Source organism: Castor canadensis, chromosome 4 (assembly GCF_047511655.1).
Source record: "Castor canadensis chromosome 4, mCasCan1.hap1v2, whole genome shotgun sequence".
NCBI classification, from domain to species: Eukaryota; Metazoa; Chordata; class Mammalia; order Rodentia; family Castoridae; genus Castor; species Castor canadensis.
This window is the reverse complement of record NC_133389.1, coordinates 114796488-114813738: the sequence shown is the minus strand read 5'-3', so window position 1 is coordinate 114813738 and position 17251 is coordinate 114796488. Positions and strand designations below refer to the sequence as shown.

General features: G+C 37.3%; 1 protein-coding gene across 5 annotated transcripts in view; it reads left to right on the top strand.

The window, feature by feature from the left end:
• Rbms1 (RNA binding motif single stranded interacting protein 1) overlaps positions 1-17251 on the top strand; it is a 202264-nt gene that overhangs the window by 34766 nt on the left and 150247 nt on the right. Inside the window, exon 1 of one of the 5 annotated variants that reach the window (XM_074070944.1) lies at positions 9835-11237. The exons of the other annotated variants lie outside the window; for them this stretch is intronic. Within the exon in view, the coding sequence (XP_073927045.1) occupies positions 11214-11237 (24 nt within the window). The 5' untranslated portion in view covers positions 9835-11213. Of the gene's footprint in view, positions 1-9834; positions 11238-17251 lie in introns of those variants that run through there. 5 annotated transcript variants of the gene reach the window in all.

Sequence of the window (17251 nt, the reverse complement as noted above, 5' to 3'; positions counted from 1 at the left end):
TTGCTGGAGAAGAAATACATTTTTTTTTTTAATTTGGCACTACTTTTATAGTGGAGATACTGTGCCAAACAGAGAACAGGTATAGGTCCACAGAGAACAGGTATAGGTCAAAGTAGACTTTTTAAAAATGTGTTGAATTGAACTGGTTGGAATTTAGTCAGCAGTGGATGGTGCAAGAGTTGCTGGAGAAGCAGCCAAATTGGAGGGAGGGGATGGCGGATTCCTGCTAGAGTTGAGTATCCTGACAGCAGCAAGAGTTGGAAGCCTGGTAGTGAGGGGGTAGACAGTCAAAACATACCAAGAACAACTCAGAACTTTCATCTTCCATGTGGTACAGGAACAAGTAGTCCTATGAATCTTAACTCTTGAGATTGCTTTAAGGCAGAAAATACAACAGTTAATGTTAAATTATGCTTAGTCTGTTGTGAATTATTTGGAGAGCTTTACATTATACTCCAGCTATTGTGTTTAAGAAAGTTTCACTAAAATGATTAAGATACAATCTATAACCTATTTTATTTCAGTTCCAGCTACATAGATTAAAAGCAACAACAGAGAAACTTGCATGGAGTTTGTTTGCAAAAACTCCAGTCAGACAAAGCTAACCTCATATTCACACTCAAGCTTCCCAATCCTGGATTTAAACAGCAGTTTCCTCATCTTTCAAATAGAAATAAAAATACTCCTCACCATAGGGTTGGGAAAAGATTAAATCAGATAAGCCATAGAATGCACTTAGCACAGTACCTCACACATAGTATGCACAGAATATGTTAGCTTTTATTCCTGCTACTATCAGTGTTGTTACTACTATTTTACCTTTTTATGATTCTTTTTCCTCCTGAAACCATCAGATCCCACTCTTTTTATGTTATGTGTAAGTCCTTGCTCTTATTCTCTTGTTTGGTTTGTTTCCTTTTCTTTCACTAATTTTCCAAACACTGTTTTATAATGGTTAATCACTAGCCATGTTAAGCTTGGGAAAGGAGTTTATATTACATGGTATGTGATAATCCTAATTTTTAAACCTCTTGCTGTCTTTCTTGGATGGATGTTGGATCTTTCTTTGGTGTTCTCTCCATACATATTCATGAATATCCCCAATGGTAAATGGTGCCCATTTAGCATTACTCTTTCCAGCCAGAGTCCATGAACTGAAGCCTGCAGTTGTGGTCCTTCTCATCTTTGTTAGATCTGCAACTGTGTTTTACTGCTTCTTTCCTCTCACCTTTTCTGGTTGCAGTGTCTTTTGGCTTAGAAAATGTCATGAGAACATTCTAAAAATGATACTGTATTTTATCTACTTTGTGTCATAACTGTAAATTGAGTGAATTTGTTCTCAACAGAAAGAAAGATTGTGACATTTCTAAACAAACAAAAATAACAGCCTTTACTGTTTCCTGTATGCCATTCATAAAACATCAGCTCAGGTGGGAGGCCAAGTTTTCAACTGAAGTTAAAATGAAAAAAAAAAAATGAGTTTCAATCAGTATCAGATACCAGTCTTTATCTTGACATGAGGCTTTAAACTGTTTGGAATGATAGCTCTGATTAAACACTTGATGCCATGTTCAAGGTGGCACTCCAGGAAGCAGCATCTGTACTGTAAATTTTTATACCTGGAGTATAGTATTCAGAGAAACAAGCACAGAGGTGATTTGGGTTTTATCTTTTAAGAATGGTCAGAGACAAATATTTGAATGATGAATATGTTTGACTAATGGATGTTCAAATAACTAATATTTTAAAGTCAAATAAATGGACAACTTTTCCATCTCACTAGTAAGTCTGCCTAAAAGAAATTTTAATTACTCACTTCAAGATAGATTAAAAATGTAAATCTGATTCCATCACCTTACTCCCACCTGGCCCAGTAACTTTAATGACTTGCAGGTGCCCTCTGGAGAAAGTGCAGGTCCGTCACAAAATCAGAGGAACTCTAGCTGACTCACCGCACTCCGTTCTACCCCCCATTTCAGGCAGGCTGGCCATCCTTCACATCTCAACCATGTCAACCTTCCACCTGCCACAGGACCTTCCAGCACACACTTTCTTTCTTTTTGAACGTGCTTTCTCCCATTTTTTCCCCTTATTATTTTTTTCTTTCTTTCTTATTGCTTTCTTCCAATCTTTATGTGGTTAATTCTTTCTCACTCATCTCTTCCATTGTCACAGTTGCTTTCTCCAAGTTCCCTTCTTCTTCAGTCTCCTGTTCTTTTCCTATGTGGCATTGACTACAGTTTATAATCTTTATTTGTATATTTCTATTTCATTCACCATTGCATAGTTAGTGCTTAACACAGCACCTTGGTTACTGATTACTATCAGTAAGAAAGCAAATTCATACTCATACAACATTGTAAGAAAAGAGATTTCCTCAAAGAAACCATTGTAGTAGTTTCTTAATTTGAATATCAACAACACAAACATTTATGAGTTATGAGCTGGACTGAGAACAAATAGAGGTTAAGTTGATACAGCTTCTGCCTTAATAGAAGTCATACTATAAGCAGAGATAAACATTTATCTTTTGAGGGCAATATGAGGAGTGCTATTCGGGAAGTGACTCTCAGGGCTGGTGTTGTTTTGTGGAAAGGCAGATAGGAGAAACTTTCATCAAGCAGATGATCTTGAAGTTCAGTGGGTTGGGAAAGAAGAGTTGATTGCTGCTAGATGGATAATGTTAGAAGGCTGCTCTTGTCATAAGACCTAAAATGAGCCAATGTAGAAGTGCAATATTCTGTTTAGAAAATTGTGAGAAGTTCTGTGTGGCTGGGAGTAGGTGTGAAGAGTGAGTAAGAAGAGTGGCAGGAAATGACACTGGAATGATAGACAGGCTTTGGTCCTGGGCCATTTGTGAGATTTGGCTAAGGAGCTTGGGTGTGTTTTGTAAGGCAGAGGAGGCCATGAAATGTTTTAAGCTTGTGAGTGAGCAGATCCAAGTGGTAGAAACATCATGCTGGAGTTCTGTCTGATGACCTCTCTAAAAGAGTCATTTTAACTGGATTGGTTGCAGTAAGTCCTTAAATTAGTGAGAAGTGACGTAAGAAGGTCATGAACAAAAACCACACTTTCAGAAGTTAGGTTGCTATGGTGAAGAAAATGATGAAGGGATCACTTTCAAAGTAATTTTTTAAATTATCAAAGTAATGCATGCTTAATAGAAACAATTTGGAAAATGCAGAAATTAAAAAAAGAAAAGAAAGACCACAATATAGTTTCTGGAAAGGAAAGCAGAGTCAAAGGAAAATGGTTTTAGTGTGAGAGGGGGAACTTTTGGGAAGGATCTAGAAGGATATCCTTTCTAGAGATCCTTTAGTTTGTTTTGTTTTTGCAGGCCCTATTTCTCTCTGCTCAGGGATACCACAAACTTTTATGTCTTAAGACTTTTGTGTATATTTTTTCCTCTGTCCAGAGTAGTTCTTTCTGCACCCCTCTTCCCTCCTTTTCCCTGGCTAACTTTTATTATTATTGATCCTCCTCCAGATCAATAATAATAGCATAGTAAATATCATTATCATAATATGAATAATGATAACTTACTCAATGTTTGTTATCTAATTTAATCCTCATAAGAGTCCTATATGGTAGATATTAGTATTACACCATTCTACATCCCAAAATACCAAGGAATTATATAGTTAAGTGATCTGAACAAATATAAAACTTATCACTTCCTCAGGAAGCATGCAATGCCTCCCCTCCCAACACTACCACCAAAGTTAGTAACCCCTGTTAGGTGATCTCATTTTTCTCCTGGGAGATTTTATCATATTAGACTTATTGTGGATTTCCCCTGATAGAGTGCAAATCCAGTGAGGGTAGATTCTGTGTTTGTCTTGTCCCCTGCTGTAGTGTCCAGTGCATAGCCTTGTGATTACTTGGTATATAGTGGGCTGCTCAATTAAATAGCCACTTCACGTTCATGGTCACTATTCCTGTAGTAAGGTCAGTCTAAGCCCATCGCACCCTGACCTGACAAAAGTACTCACCCTGGAGGGAATACCTGTTGGCTCATCTTATAGCCATGGAGTCTTGAGACAGGCACTTTGAGATTTCCTGGGGTACAGAGACCTCAAATCAAACTCTCTCTTTCTCATCTCTTTTCAGTTCCCATGGGGCCTTCTCACAAGTGATCTGATTTTATGGGCTTCAGACTATATCACATACTTGCAGAGTCCAGATAACAAGAACTCCAGGCCAGCTATAGTTGACACTCAAATTCTCTAAGCAGTCTCCTTTAGGGGGTTCAATTTTGCTTTTATTCAGGTTTGATCCATTTGGTTTGCGCTGAATTAGATGGAGATCATAGAAAGATAATTTCACAAAATATTGGTGTATTAAAGTTTCATTTTTATATTTTTTCTGATGCATTGACTTTAAAGTAGATTTGAAAATGATTGAGAAAGAACACTGAGGTAATTTTACTATCAAAAAAATTATTCATGCTTATGTCTTTAATTCAAATGTAGGTTGCACTTGTGCATTGTAAAGCAAATACTTTTTTAAGTTAGTTCTGGACCTGTTGCTTCTTTTTATCCTATTTAGCAAAGGAGATAAAAACTTCACAGTAAACAGGAGGTAAACACTCCTATATTTCCCAGTTAATTTAGGATAATTTGATTACAGCCACTAACATCAATTGAGCAAACATTTAAATTAGTTTAACATAAGCAAATTTCCTGGATCCTGGCTATTTCTTTAACAGTTGATACAGAGTGTCAAGAAAAGAAGCACGTTACAATTTTTTTCTAGCTTTAGATATCACAGTGTTGTTTGTTTATTTTCTTAACAAAACAAAACCAGTCACAGGATTACAGTCTTTAAGGCAGGCCAACACACAGTTCAAAATCCTGACTTGGGAACCACTTAAGTCTTTATTTTTGCCTTCCTGTTTACTTATAGCCTAGAAAAGGAAGGCAGCCTTTCCTGACTTTTCAGTTTCCTGCTGATATCTCTGCACTGGTATCTTGTGGAAGGCATCCTTTCCACAAGTGCAGAAGAAACAACCATATTAAAAGTTGGGCTAATGGCTGTCAAAGCCAAGTAGTTAAGAGATTTCCACCATTTCACTTTATTTGAAAACAAATATAACCTTCTTTAAAAGAATTCTTACCCTAAGATGTACCAGATAGGTATTATGGAAAGAATAGCAGGTAAGCATCAAGAGTATTATAAAAGGATGCTACGGTAAGTGTTGTAAGCCATACTAAAGTGTCCCTTTGTTGGTATGATATGGCTGGTCTTACCAAATTGTGTTACCTTTCAGCATGAAATTTAAGTTAATAGAGCCATGATCTGATTAACCTATTTATGAAAATATTTTTGAGTGCTTTACATTCACTCACTCCACAGACTCTAAGAGCGCTGAGTGCTAAGGATTCTGTGATGTATAAAACCCACCTCATAATTGCAAAAAAGAGATGGCTCCAGCTTTGCCATTCTTATCAAGGGCATCCTTCAATCCACTGAAGAGATACTGTAGCATCTCTTGACTCCAGTGCTAAAGAAGCCATGCTCCAGTACATCTTGATCTTTGGATCTTCAGGTACTATTTTAGCAATCTAGTTAGAAAAAGTAAAAAGAACAGATGGATACTCACTTATTAATCCACTCATTCCTAGGTATAAACAGACATTTTTCTCAGATGTGCCCTCTGTTACCGGCTAGCAATATAAAAATAAAAGTTTTTTTGCTGAGCTGGCCTATTCTTGTATTTTTTGTTTGTTTGTTTTTGTAATACCAGCTGTAATAATATCAGTAATCATGGGCTTACTGTTAAGTACTTATAGTACAAAACAGATTCATTTAGAGACAAGACCCCTGTGAGATAGCAGCCCTGTTGCATTTTCCTCCCAGTTTCTTTTGAAGTAAATTTGCAGCCGTGACTGAGTCATAGGCAGAAGTGACACATAGCACATGTTGGCCTGGGTAGGAAATTCTGTGCATGATTTTTCATGATCTTTCTTTCCTTTCTGGGGTGACCTTGGAGGTCAGGTTTAGAAGATGGCAGCCTTCTCAGATGGAGGCATTGGTTACTTCAAAGATTGTGTACATCACACCTACCTGTAAATATTACCCTGCACCCCAACAACGTTGGCCTGTGTTGTGAATAAGAGTTAACCTTTCATGGTGTCTCTAAGGTCTGAAGGTTTTTTTTTAATAGCAGCTTCCTCAGGCTGCCTGCCCAGAGGAAGTATTCCTTGCCTCAAGAAGAGGAGGAGGAGTGGCACAGGTGGAAGAAATGTAGGGGAGGGAGAAAGCTTGGGTCTTTCATACAACAGGATGTAGCTGGGTGTAGCCAGGGGTAGTGGGAGTAGAGGACAGTATTTATGGATGGCACTGGAAAGTCAAGGAGAGAACATAGAAAGTTTTGGGGTCCAAGCTACAGGAGAAAAAGCATGCAGTTTTTTCTGCATGGGGGATAGAAAGCATCATGGTTGTGTTCAAGCAATAAAGGGAACTAACTCCCCTCTGACAATTAGCTTCATAATAGAAAGAATTTCATATGGTAAAGATAAATTTTAATAATGGACATGTCCAGTAGTCATTGCATACACATTCTCCAAAAGTATATAATTGTAGCCCTTCTGTTGATGCTAAAGTAGACACCAACATTGACAGAGCGTGAGCAAAGTGAAGGCACTAAGATTGCTTAGCCTGAAGGGGAGGAATCTTTAAAAAACTGTAATTGTTCCTTTTAGGTATCAGAAGGGATAGCAAGTAGAAAAGGGGTTCTGCTTGACTGAGTGGCCCCAAAGGGCATGTTAAGACAAGTGGGTAGATGGGAAGGGGGGCAGATTTGGGCTCAACATAAGGAAGAACTTTCTGCTGTAATTGCCAAAATAAAGAGCCCGTGGTCATCTTGGAGAAGATGGCAGTGAGTCCTGTGAACAGAAAGAGTTAGTACAGACTGGCTTTACCACCTGGAGGATTGTCATGGTGGTGCTTCAAGTGCTGTATAAGGCAGGGACTCAAATAGCTATTGGTCTTTGCTTATACTCTCATATTCTTTGATACTTGTCTGAAACTTAAAACTTTTGAAGAAGACTGATGTTACCACTGATTTCAGTGCCAGTGAAATGTGTCATGTAGGGTTGAAAACTTCCAAAGAAAGAAAACTGTACTTGCCCAAATGTCTTTACCAGACTTAACCTTTTGGAACTGAACGCATACATTTTAATTGGGGTGATGAATGTGCATTTACCCTGATTAACATTGCTAACAGCCTTGCAGTGATATCACTAAAGGGTATCTCCAAGAGAAAACAAGGCCTGGGGTGAATAAAAAGGCAGATACTATTTTCCTAAGATACTGGGGGAGGAAACTTTCCCTCAACTCCTTTATTTATCAAAGCAGATAGCTCAGCTGTTCTGAAACGGTCAGAATTTCTCCCATCATCAGCTCTGAACTGATGGATGGGGATTGGTCTTGCTTACTAAATGTGCATTGTAGCAAGACACAACTTTATTTAAAATACCATTAAGATGCAAACACATTACAGCTACTCTGAAGGCCTCATCTTACCACATGAATTATTCACATAGCTTCTTAATAACTGCATTGATTTCCACAGTTAAAAGCAGATCAGATTATGGAATCTGCTCAATACCACATAAATGTTTATAGATGTTAGAGTTGACAAAGACCTTTTAGACACTGATAATTCGTTTCACAAGATGAGAAAGCTGAGGATTTGGCTTTGCTAGTATGCTTTGTGATTATTTTTATTAATGAGGACACTCAGTGACCATTTAAGGTCTCCATTTTTATTCCATTTTAGTTCCAAATTCATAGCCTGAAAATCTAGTTATGTTAAGAATCTGACCAGAAACTTTTACATTTATATCGATCAGAAGCATTTATGCTTCTTTTGCAAAGATCAATGCAGTAAACATGCCTTAACCTGCATGTATTCGTGCATATATTTTTAAATATCTATGAATATTTATAATGACAAATTCAATAAGATTTCAGCTTCTCAGTTGCTTTTAGTAATCTATGCAAGGTTTAAAAGGGGCAAGTTTGCAAGATGTGAAAAAAAATTTGATCTTAATGTTCTTTTTGATTCTGAAAGACACTGGGAAGGGTAATCTCTTGTGTCTTAGTGGCCAATCGGCCATGACAAAATGCCAGATTGGGTGGCTTAAACAAGAGAATTTATTTTCTCACAGTTCTAGAGGCGAAAGATCAGGATCTGCTGCCAGCATGGTCTGGTGAGGGCTCCGTTTGGCTTGCTGACCGTGCCTTCTCGTTTTGTGCTCACATGGCTTTCCTTAGTGCTGGTGAGTAGGGGGGAGAGACAGAGACTGAGAAAGATCTTTTCCTCCTACTAACAAGCCATCAATCCTACAGGATTAAAACTTACCCTTGTGACCTCAGTTACCTCCTTATAGGTCCTGTTTCCAAATACATTGAGGATGAGGGCTTCAAAACATAAAGTTTGCAGAGACACAATTCATTCCATAGCATGAAGGCAGTGGGCTCCAGAATCAGAGTGCCTGAGTTGAAATGTAACCTGAGGATAATGATAGTACTTATTTCATAGCTTTTTCATGTTGTAAATGAGTTACAGCATGCAAAGTATTCAGAACAGTGCATGACAGTTATTAAGTGCTCAATGATTGTGATTTATTAATATTAAATATCCGACATTATACCTTTAGCTGAGACTTTTGTGATTTTTATATACATGGTCTCCAAGTACTTCATGTTTAATATCTCAAATGATTATTGGCACTGGAGATTTACAGTATGTTTTGAAAATTTCTCCCTGAATTTTGACAGGTAAGGAAAGAGAGTGCACTTCATTTTATAATTTCTTAGAAAGAAGTTGTTATCATCAGTGTTGATCTGGTCACCCTTCCCCCACACTGGAGAATGTTTTCTCTTTAGAAAGTCTCAAGACCTCCTCTGCCTCATCACTAAAGATTTTGGGATGACATTGTGTACATTCTATAGAAATAGGGAAGCACTGGAAAGTCAAGGAGACTTTCCTGTCTCCTTATAGTAACTACTTGTGGTCTCTAAGTAGAAACTTTCCTAATGGTTACTTTAAAAAGGGAGGAGGGAATTCTCTATCTTTTCAGTTTTCCAACTTACATTTTACAGACACACGTGCAACACAACACGTAATACTTTATTCATAAAAACACATGGTGGTGGGCCTTATTACTGTGGAAGTAAGAGTACTTCATAACCTTTGAATTCTTCCTATAGAAAGTTTAGGATCATAGATGTCCTCTATTTCATTAGTGTCTTGGAAAACTAAGAAGGAAACACTTGACAGCTTACCAGATGCTCTGTGGGTAAGCGGCAGCGATCTAGTTTATTGTTTAGTTTTCTATTTCCTGTGTTGAATTGGATGCAGAACAGAATTTGAATTGGACTAAAAGGGTGGAGAAAGCACACTTAACTGATTCTGAAATAAATTATTTTTTATGTTTGCACCGTACTATCAGCCAGGCTCAACTCCTCCTGGGCTCCTTCTAAGCTTAGAGGAGTAGTTATGTTCTTTTTCAGCAGAAATCAAGGTCATTCCTATTTTGCAGGTAGGGTTTTTGAGGGAGGGGGGAGAAAGGGGAAAGAAGAGAGGGGAGAAAGAGAACTACCCACAAGGTTTTTTTAGTGCCCTCCCTGGCAGACAACAGTCCTCTCCTGCCTTTTGAATCCTTGCTGCTGAGCTGGCCTCTGCTCACCTCCCTCTCCCATTTTGAGCACATGAGCCAGTCATGGATATTTTACACTTATAAACAGTTCATTCTAAATAGTTATACTTGTGAGTCAAATTATAAAACTTCCACTAAAATTAGAAACTTAAGAGTCTTTTTATATCTGAGTTCCTGCTTTAAAAAAAAATCAAAGTGAAATATTTATGTACGACAAAGTCTCTAACTGCTGTAGGATGTGCAGTTTAAATGGCGTGTCCTTGTAATACTTCTCAGCATTAGGGTGGAGAGTTCTACAAAAACACTGAATGCAGTAGAAAATAAAACCCACATGATATGTGGACATGTACAAATTACACAAGAACTAAGGTGTTTATGCTGTGATACCACCATTTCCCAAACTATGGACATTTACAGTATTAAGAAACAGTCTTTCTAGGGAAAAAAAAATATGAACCTTTTACCTATCTCTTACTAAAAAGGTAATCTAGATCATAAGCTCAACATAAACTTAGAACTGTATTTCTAGAAGCTGCAGGATGATGTTTTATGACCTCTTAAGCAAAGATTTCTCACATATACGAAAGCACAAATTATAAACTAAAAATATTGATAAAAAAGGACATTGTCAAAATTAAATATTTTTGCTTAGTAAAATATACATTTGAGAAAACAAACAGACAAGAAGGAAACACTTGCCAGCTTACCAGATGCTCTGTAGGTAAGAGAGAGTGGCCTAGTTTATTGCTTAGTATTCTGTTTCCTATGTTGAATTGGATACAGAATAGAATTTGAATTGGACTGAAGGGTAGAGAATGCATTCACAGGAAAATATTCACAGCGCACATATCTGATAACGGACATGGGTCTAGAATACCTAAAGAATTTCTATAAATCTGCCATAAAATGATAACCCACTGTGTGTGTGGGTATGCCTGTAATTCCAGTCCCCAGGAGGCTGGAGGCAGAAGGAGGCTGGCCTGGTCTACATTGTGAGACCCAGTCTCAAAAGAAAAGGCAAACAACCCCATTAAAGATTTGAAAGGCGTTGAACAAAACAAAGATATATGAATGACCAGTGATCTAAAAATAAGTATCTGATATCATTAGCTATATATATTTATATGTATGTATATAAAGTTAACCATACTGCTTTTACTATGTATGGCCCAGCAACTCTATCTTAGATGTTTACCAACAAGAAATAAAAACATACATTCACACAATAGACTTAAAATGCATTCAAATGTTTATTGCAGCCTTATTCATAAAGCCAAAATCTGAATGTTTATTTACAGGAGAATGGATAAATAATTTCTCTCACAATAGAATACTACTCAGTAATAAAAATGAACAGATTATTGATTGAAGCAACAACACTGATGGATCTCAAAAAAAAATGCTGAATGAAAGAGCCATTTGCAAAAAAAAAAATCCTTGTTTTATCATTTCATTTATATGAAATCTGATACAGGCAAAACTCATCTCTGGTGATAGACATCACACAGTGGTTGCAGAGGAAAAGAGGCATGAGAGAACACTCTGATGGATGGAAATGTCCTATGTCTGGTGAGTGGTGGTACCGCAAATGTAGATAATTGTCAAAACTCATGAACTGAATGCTTAAGATCTATATTTTATTCTGTTAATTATATTCCTGTCTTTAAAAAGTGTTTTTAAAAATCTGTCTTGTCCGCTAAAACAATTGGAGACTGGTGAATAATCCAAGAAGGAAACCTAGAATTGAGAGTATGTTATATATGAGGTTTCTTGGAAGAAGGAGATGCTGCATATAATTTGTACCAATGTGTCTGCATTATTTGTCTTACAGAGGAAGACCCAGAAATGGAAAATACAGCTTCAGTACCAGTAAATCTAGGGACTTCACTAACAAGGCCATTTTAGAATGAATAGACTTTGGTGAGGGGGGAAGAGAAAAGAGGAGGCAGGTATTTCCAGCAATAAAGATGGTGACTCTTATGCTTCATCCAGTGAGGAAGGTGGAGATCCTTCCTGGGATGCTTCAGGCATCCCTCTGTTTGTGAATTGACTCACTGAAAGAACACTTAACGCTCATGTATTGAAGGTGGAGCTAAGGTGGGAGCATCCTGAATTTAGGATGCTTTTTGGCTTAGTTTTAAATGTAGGGATTATTTCTTGGACCTTGTTTCTTGAGGCTGATATTGTTGAGTCCTGCCTCAGTCAGGAGGTGGAGTTAGCAGAGTCAGACTTCTTGACAGAGAAGGAGAATGCCTTCATGTTCACAGTTCCGGGAAGGCATTGATCCTTCAAAGATTGCCTTTGTCTGCATAAACAATGGACTTTATATAGCTTAATTCCTCTGTGAGTCTCTTATAATGAGCTCAAAAGTATTCTTGACTTCCGGATGCTTTCAGTGCTGCTAAAAAGCAAAAAAGATGTGATGAGAAGTCAGAGAGGGTGTCAACATCAAAGCAACTTCATCCCTTCCAGTGGTGGTAGGAACAGCAGGACCCTAAGGCATTTCTTATTTCTTGTCCAGGTTCTTACAAAAATTTCAGCTAATGTATCTGATCACAGGAATAAAAAGTGGTATTAGCAGGGTGATTCTCTTAACATTTTTGAAGCTAGGCTCTTGTAGCATGTTTCCGAGAATTTTACTTGTATGTCCTTCATCCCTTAAATGAGAAAGTATCTAATATGGCTATAATTGGAATTTTGTTTTAGGAAGTCTATGATGTATCACTTGGGTCCTTTGGTAGTCAGTACCCCTGATTTTTCTGGAATGACAGCAATTTGTATTCCATGTGATATGGACCATTAGTTTGTACATGTAGTCCTCACAGTTGAACATTTCCTGTGTTAAAAACATCCTAAAGATGCAAAAATGTTAGGAGGCAGTGTCCATCAAACCCTTGAAAAGTTATCAAGAAGGGAGCTTCATCTTCCTGGATTGCCTGTGTTCGTATTATTATAGACATTTCAAGATTCATTTTTTTTTGACACAAAATTGGTCATAGTTCAACATTTGTTACTCCTGCACTTGGAAAGATGGAAATTCTGCACAGTGAATATGATTGTAGTGTTGGCACTACTGACAGAACTGGCAGTTTTTCAAATCAAGTGAGGCATTAGGTTGACCTTGCTTTATGGATTATGTATCACTTTCTTGTGGATTATATACCATTCTTACTAGTTGTGTTAAACTGGGAAAGACTACAAGAGAAATGAGAACAATCTATGCCTAGCACTTCTGCTTCCTCCAAGAGTGCTTTCAGAAGGGCTTGGGTGGGGGCCACAAACTAGATTAAAAGTGAAGAAGTCAGTGGTGGGAAGAATTTCACTAAGGCAAACAATGACGTTCTGGGCTGATGGCCTTTAGGATAGTAGCTGTCAATTGCTATCCTATTTTCAAATAAGTGTTTTTTGTTCCTTTAGCAATCACCCTTTCAGAGTTCAATCTGAATAGACTGGGAGTACTAGCTACCATTAAAACTTACTTTGTCTATTAAAGATATTTCCCAGCATAATTTCATTATAGGGAAACAAAAACAGTCTCAACAGCAGACAAGATTAATGTGTAAATGTAGCACTTATCTACATGTTTTATAATAATTTAAGGTTCTTCTTTCCATTATTGAATTAATATATTCATGGTAAGAGGCCACATGTAGATTGGGGAGGGGGTGAGACTGTAAGATGTAGCACAGAGATGGACAGCCTGGCTGCTTGCTTTCTGTTTTGTAGGCTTATCTGATGTTTTTCTCTATCACCCTTCAAATTCCAGTACAAAGATCTTGGCTGAGGATTCATTTGCTAAACACATTCTTTCTTAACAGTATAAAAATGTATGCTAGGCTTTTCCAGGAACCCATTCCTCCATTAGGTCCTATTTTATTTCATTTTGTTTTCAGTTAGTGGTGCAATAAGAATGAAACCAATGTAGCAGGAAACCTCAAGGATGAGCTTTCTATTTGGATGGGCCTTTTCCGTGTTAGTAACACACTCAGAAATATCTGTGTTCAGCCATACTTAATCTTGAGTGAAAACAAATAACTGAAATTTCCAAGTTATTTCTTTTATCCAGAATAAAAAGTAGAAATAGCAAGTTGGATGATCAAGTATAGAAATAGATAACATAATAAAACAACTCAAAACTTTGTGCCTTAAAACAATAGTAATTTATTATTTGTCATGATCCTGTAGCTCAGGAATTTGGACAGGGTTTGGCTATTCTGCATGTTGTCAGCTGGAGTGGGTTACTAGGCTTCATTTAGCCAGCTCACTTAGCTATGCTCAGCTGGCAACTTAAAGCTGGGAATCATGGCATACTTTTGTAGTCCCAGCTACTTGGGAGTAGATTGCTTGAGTTCAGGAGTTTACAGCCGGTCTGGAAAAGACCTTGTCTCAAAAACAAATAACTGGCAGACTGAATGGGCTAGAAGGCTGTAAAGGTTCCACTTTTAATAGCTGATGAATCTTGCTTTGTTATTAGCCTTTCTCTCTCCCTGTCCTCTTTCACAGGATAAGATAGTGGTCTCAAGATAGTTTGACTTCTTACATGGTGGCTGGCTTCCAAGAGCAAAGTTGAAAGCTTTCCTTTCAACTGCAAGGTACACATCACCTACTCTACACTTTACTGGTCAAAGCAAGTCATTATACCAGCCCAGATCCAAGTAGATTCCTCCCTTCGATCTGTGCAATGGCATATGAGTGCTGAAAGGAAAGGAATGGATGGTGGCTGTTTGGATGTCATTGATCACAGTTATTTTTAAGTGCTACCCAAATGGGAAGGGACCATTTTTGGAAAAACTGCCAACTTGAACTTGTGGCAGTCAGGTGGCCTGCTACAGTGAAAATTATGGAGGCTTTCTGGTTGGGTTGGCTCACAGAGGTGATTTCATGAATCCAATATGTTGATCAGAACTCCTACCCCAAACCTACTCAAAATTATCCATGCTTATTAAAGAAAAACTTGTCTGTCTGATGGAACATTGATTGATACATTGTAACTATTGGGGTACTGTAATGAATGCATTCTTCACTGTTAGCTAATTTAGACAAAGAAAATTAATTTAGTCTAGACCTGAAAATAATTCTAGGTTTTGCATTGTGTTATTTCATCTGATCTGTTTTTCCTCCTACATCTTGGAGGAACAGTTATAGGTTTATTTTCTCTTGTCCACAGATCTTAAAAATTAGTGCCTTTTTTTGGCAAAAGAAAAAAAGTTAAGCTGGAATTCCAATGTGAAAAATCCCCCCAAATACAAAGATTACGCTAAGGTTTAGTGAATATAAAAATCTATTGTTCTTACTGCATTCCAGTTATTAGGCAAAAAGACATTATGTGACTGTTGTATATTAAATATTTTGAAGGAAGTGATATGGAATAAAAATCAGAGGACTGATGCTCTGGTCACCTTTGGCAAATGTCTTAGTTTCAAAACTTTAATTTGGGAGTTAACGAGAACATGTCCTCTGTCTACCTCAGACAGTGCTGGTGAAATTTAAATGAATAAAGGTATTAAGGACCACACATAAGGTATGAAAACTAGGTAATACAAGAAGCATTGGGATGGATATCAGACAACCCAACTATATTTAGATAATAGATAGATAGATAGACAGACAGACAGATAGACAGTCTCCCTTCCAAGGATCTCAGGTCATTAGAGTTGGTTTCCAATAGGATATTTAGTGAAAGTGTAGTGATAGTTTAAAATAATCCCACAATTAATTAGCAAGACCTAACTTTCTTTCAGGTCTGCTTGGTTCTGCTGATTCTTGGTTTTGCTTTAGTCAGGCTGACTGCTTTGACCAAAGTACCAGTTCCCTTTAAACATCTAATTTCTGGAAAAACTGGTAACTGGCAGAACAGTGACCATGGGACTCAGGATTGGGGTTTTCCTTTGTGCTATGGCATTCTTACCTTATCTTGCCTTCCTTGACAGCACTTTTATTATTTATAGTTAAAACTCCCTTTCATGACTGATTTAGTAAGGATTTAAAAAGATCATCACATAATCATCATGTATAAATAAGTTGAAGGTGAGCATGGTGGCTTACGCCTGTAATTCCATCTATATGGGGCATGGAGATTGGAAGGATTGTGGTTCAAGAGCACTGTGGGCAAAATATTAGCAAGATATATTTCAGCCAATAAGCTGGGATTGGTAGAGTATGTCTATAATACCAGCTATTTGGGAGGCATAGGTAGAGGATCATGTCCCCAGGCCCCGGGAGCAAAAAGTGAGACCCTATCCAAACAATAACGCAAAAGCAAAAAGGGCTGGAGGTGTGGCTTACATGACAGAGTGCTCTCCTAGCAAGAACAACACCCTGAGTTCAAATCCTACTACTCCCTCCACCTCCAAATCCAAAATTCCTATGGTCATAAAAGAATTGCCATGTTTAACTGATTGTAGACAATACCTTGCTTCTTTATTTTTCAGGGATTCAGTTAATTATATGCCCAGGCTGTCTAAATACAGTAGCTATGAGCTACTGTATTTGAACTAGTTCAAATAAAAATTCAGTTCCATAGTCATGTTAACCACATAGCAAGTGCTTGTTAGCTGCGTGGGAATTGTGGCCACCATGTTGGACAGTGCAGATGTAGAATCCACCATCACAGAAAATTCTGATGGATAGCACTATTACAGGCTTTTTCTTAATAATCTGTGTGTTACTCTTTCTTTCCAGTTACCTCCCTCAGAGACTCTCATTCTTCTCTGTTTTGAGTGAGCAATGGAGAAAAGGGCTCAAACTCATTCCTGTTTTTCATTTGTGTTCATGAAACAGTTGGTAATTGAATGGAGTGAATTTATTCACTAGAGTAAGATTTTTTATTTTAAAAATTATTTTATATATAATGTCCAGAGTTATGATTATAGAGGTTTTCAGTTGGCTTTTAAATGGACTAGAATCATTGGTCAGCTAAATTTTCTCATGAACTGATAACTACACTTTTCCTACTTCTAAAAACTTTTTGACAAGCTTCCATTACTATAGCAAAAATTAGGCAACTGTGCTCGTATCAAAGTAATTTCAAGTAATATGTGTCATTTTCTCAGTTTAAACAAAATTCCTGATCCAAGATTTATTCAGATCTTGATATATGCCAATTAAAATATTGACTTTAAATAAACGGGTCATAAAAATGTGAGATTAAAATGATTAGAAGCTGAATTCTTATCACACAACCCAAAGTAAACGAGGATTGCACAATGCTGTACTTAAGAAGTAGTTTGGTTGCACAGACATGTTCCTAGATATTCCAAACTACTTTCAAATTATAGTGCCTCATGTTGAGAGATTTATAATAAAAAAAATGCTTGGGAATGGAAATTCATTTTATGATGAATAGTTGCTGAAATGCTTTAAGATAGCTCTGTGAAGATCTGGTATAAAGAACAATCTCCAAAGCCAAACCACATTTCTTCAGATCAGAATCAGAAAATTTTGTGTAAGCAGTGTGGTTTACCAAATGTGTCTTCCATAAAGGAAGCCTGTTTTCCACTCTAACATTGACATAATTAATGCAAAGCCAGAAACCCAAATTACACCTTAATGTCACTTAAATGTTTGTTACTTGGACCAAATTG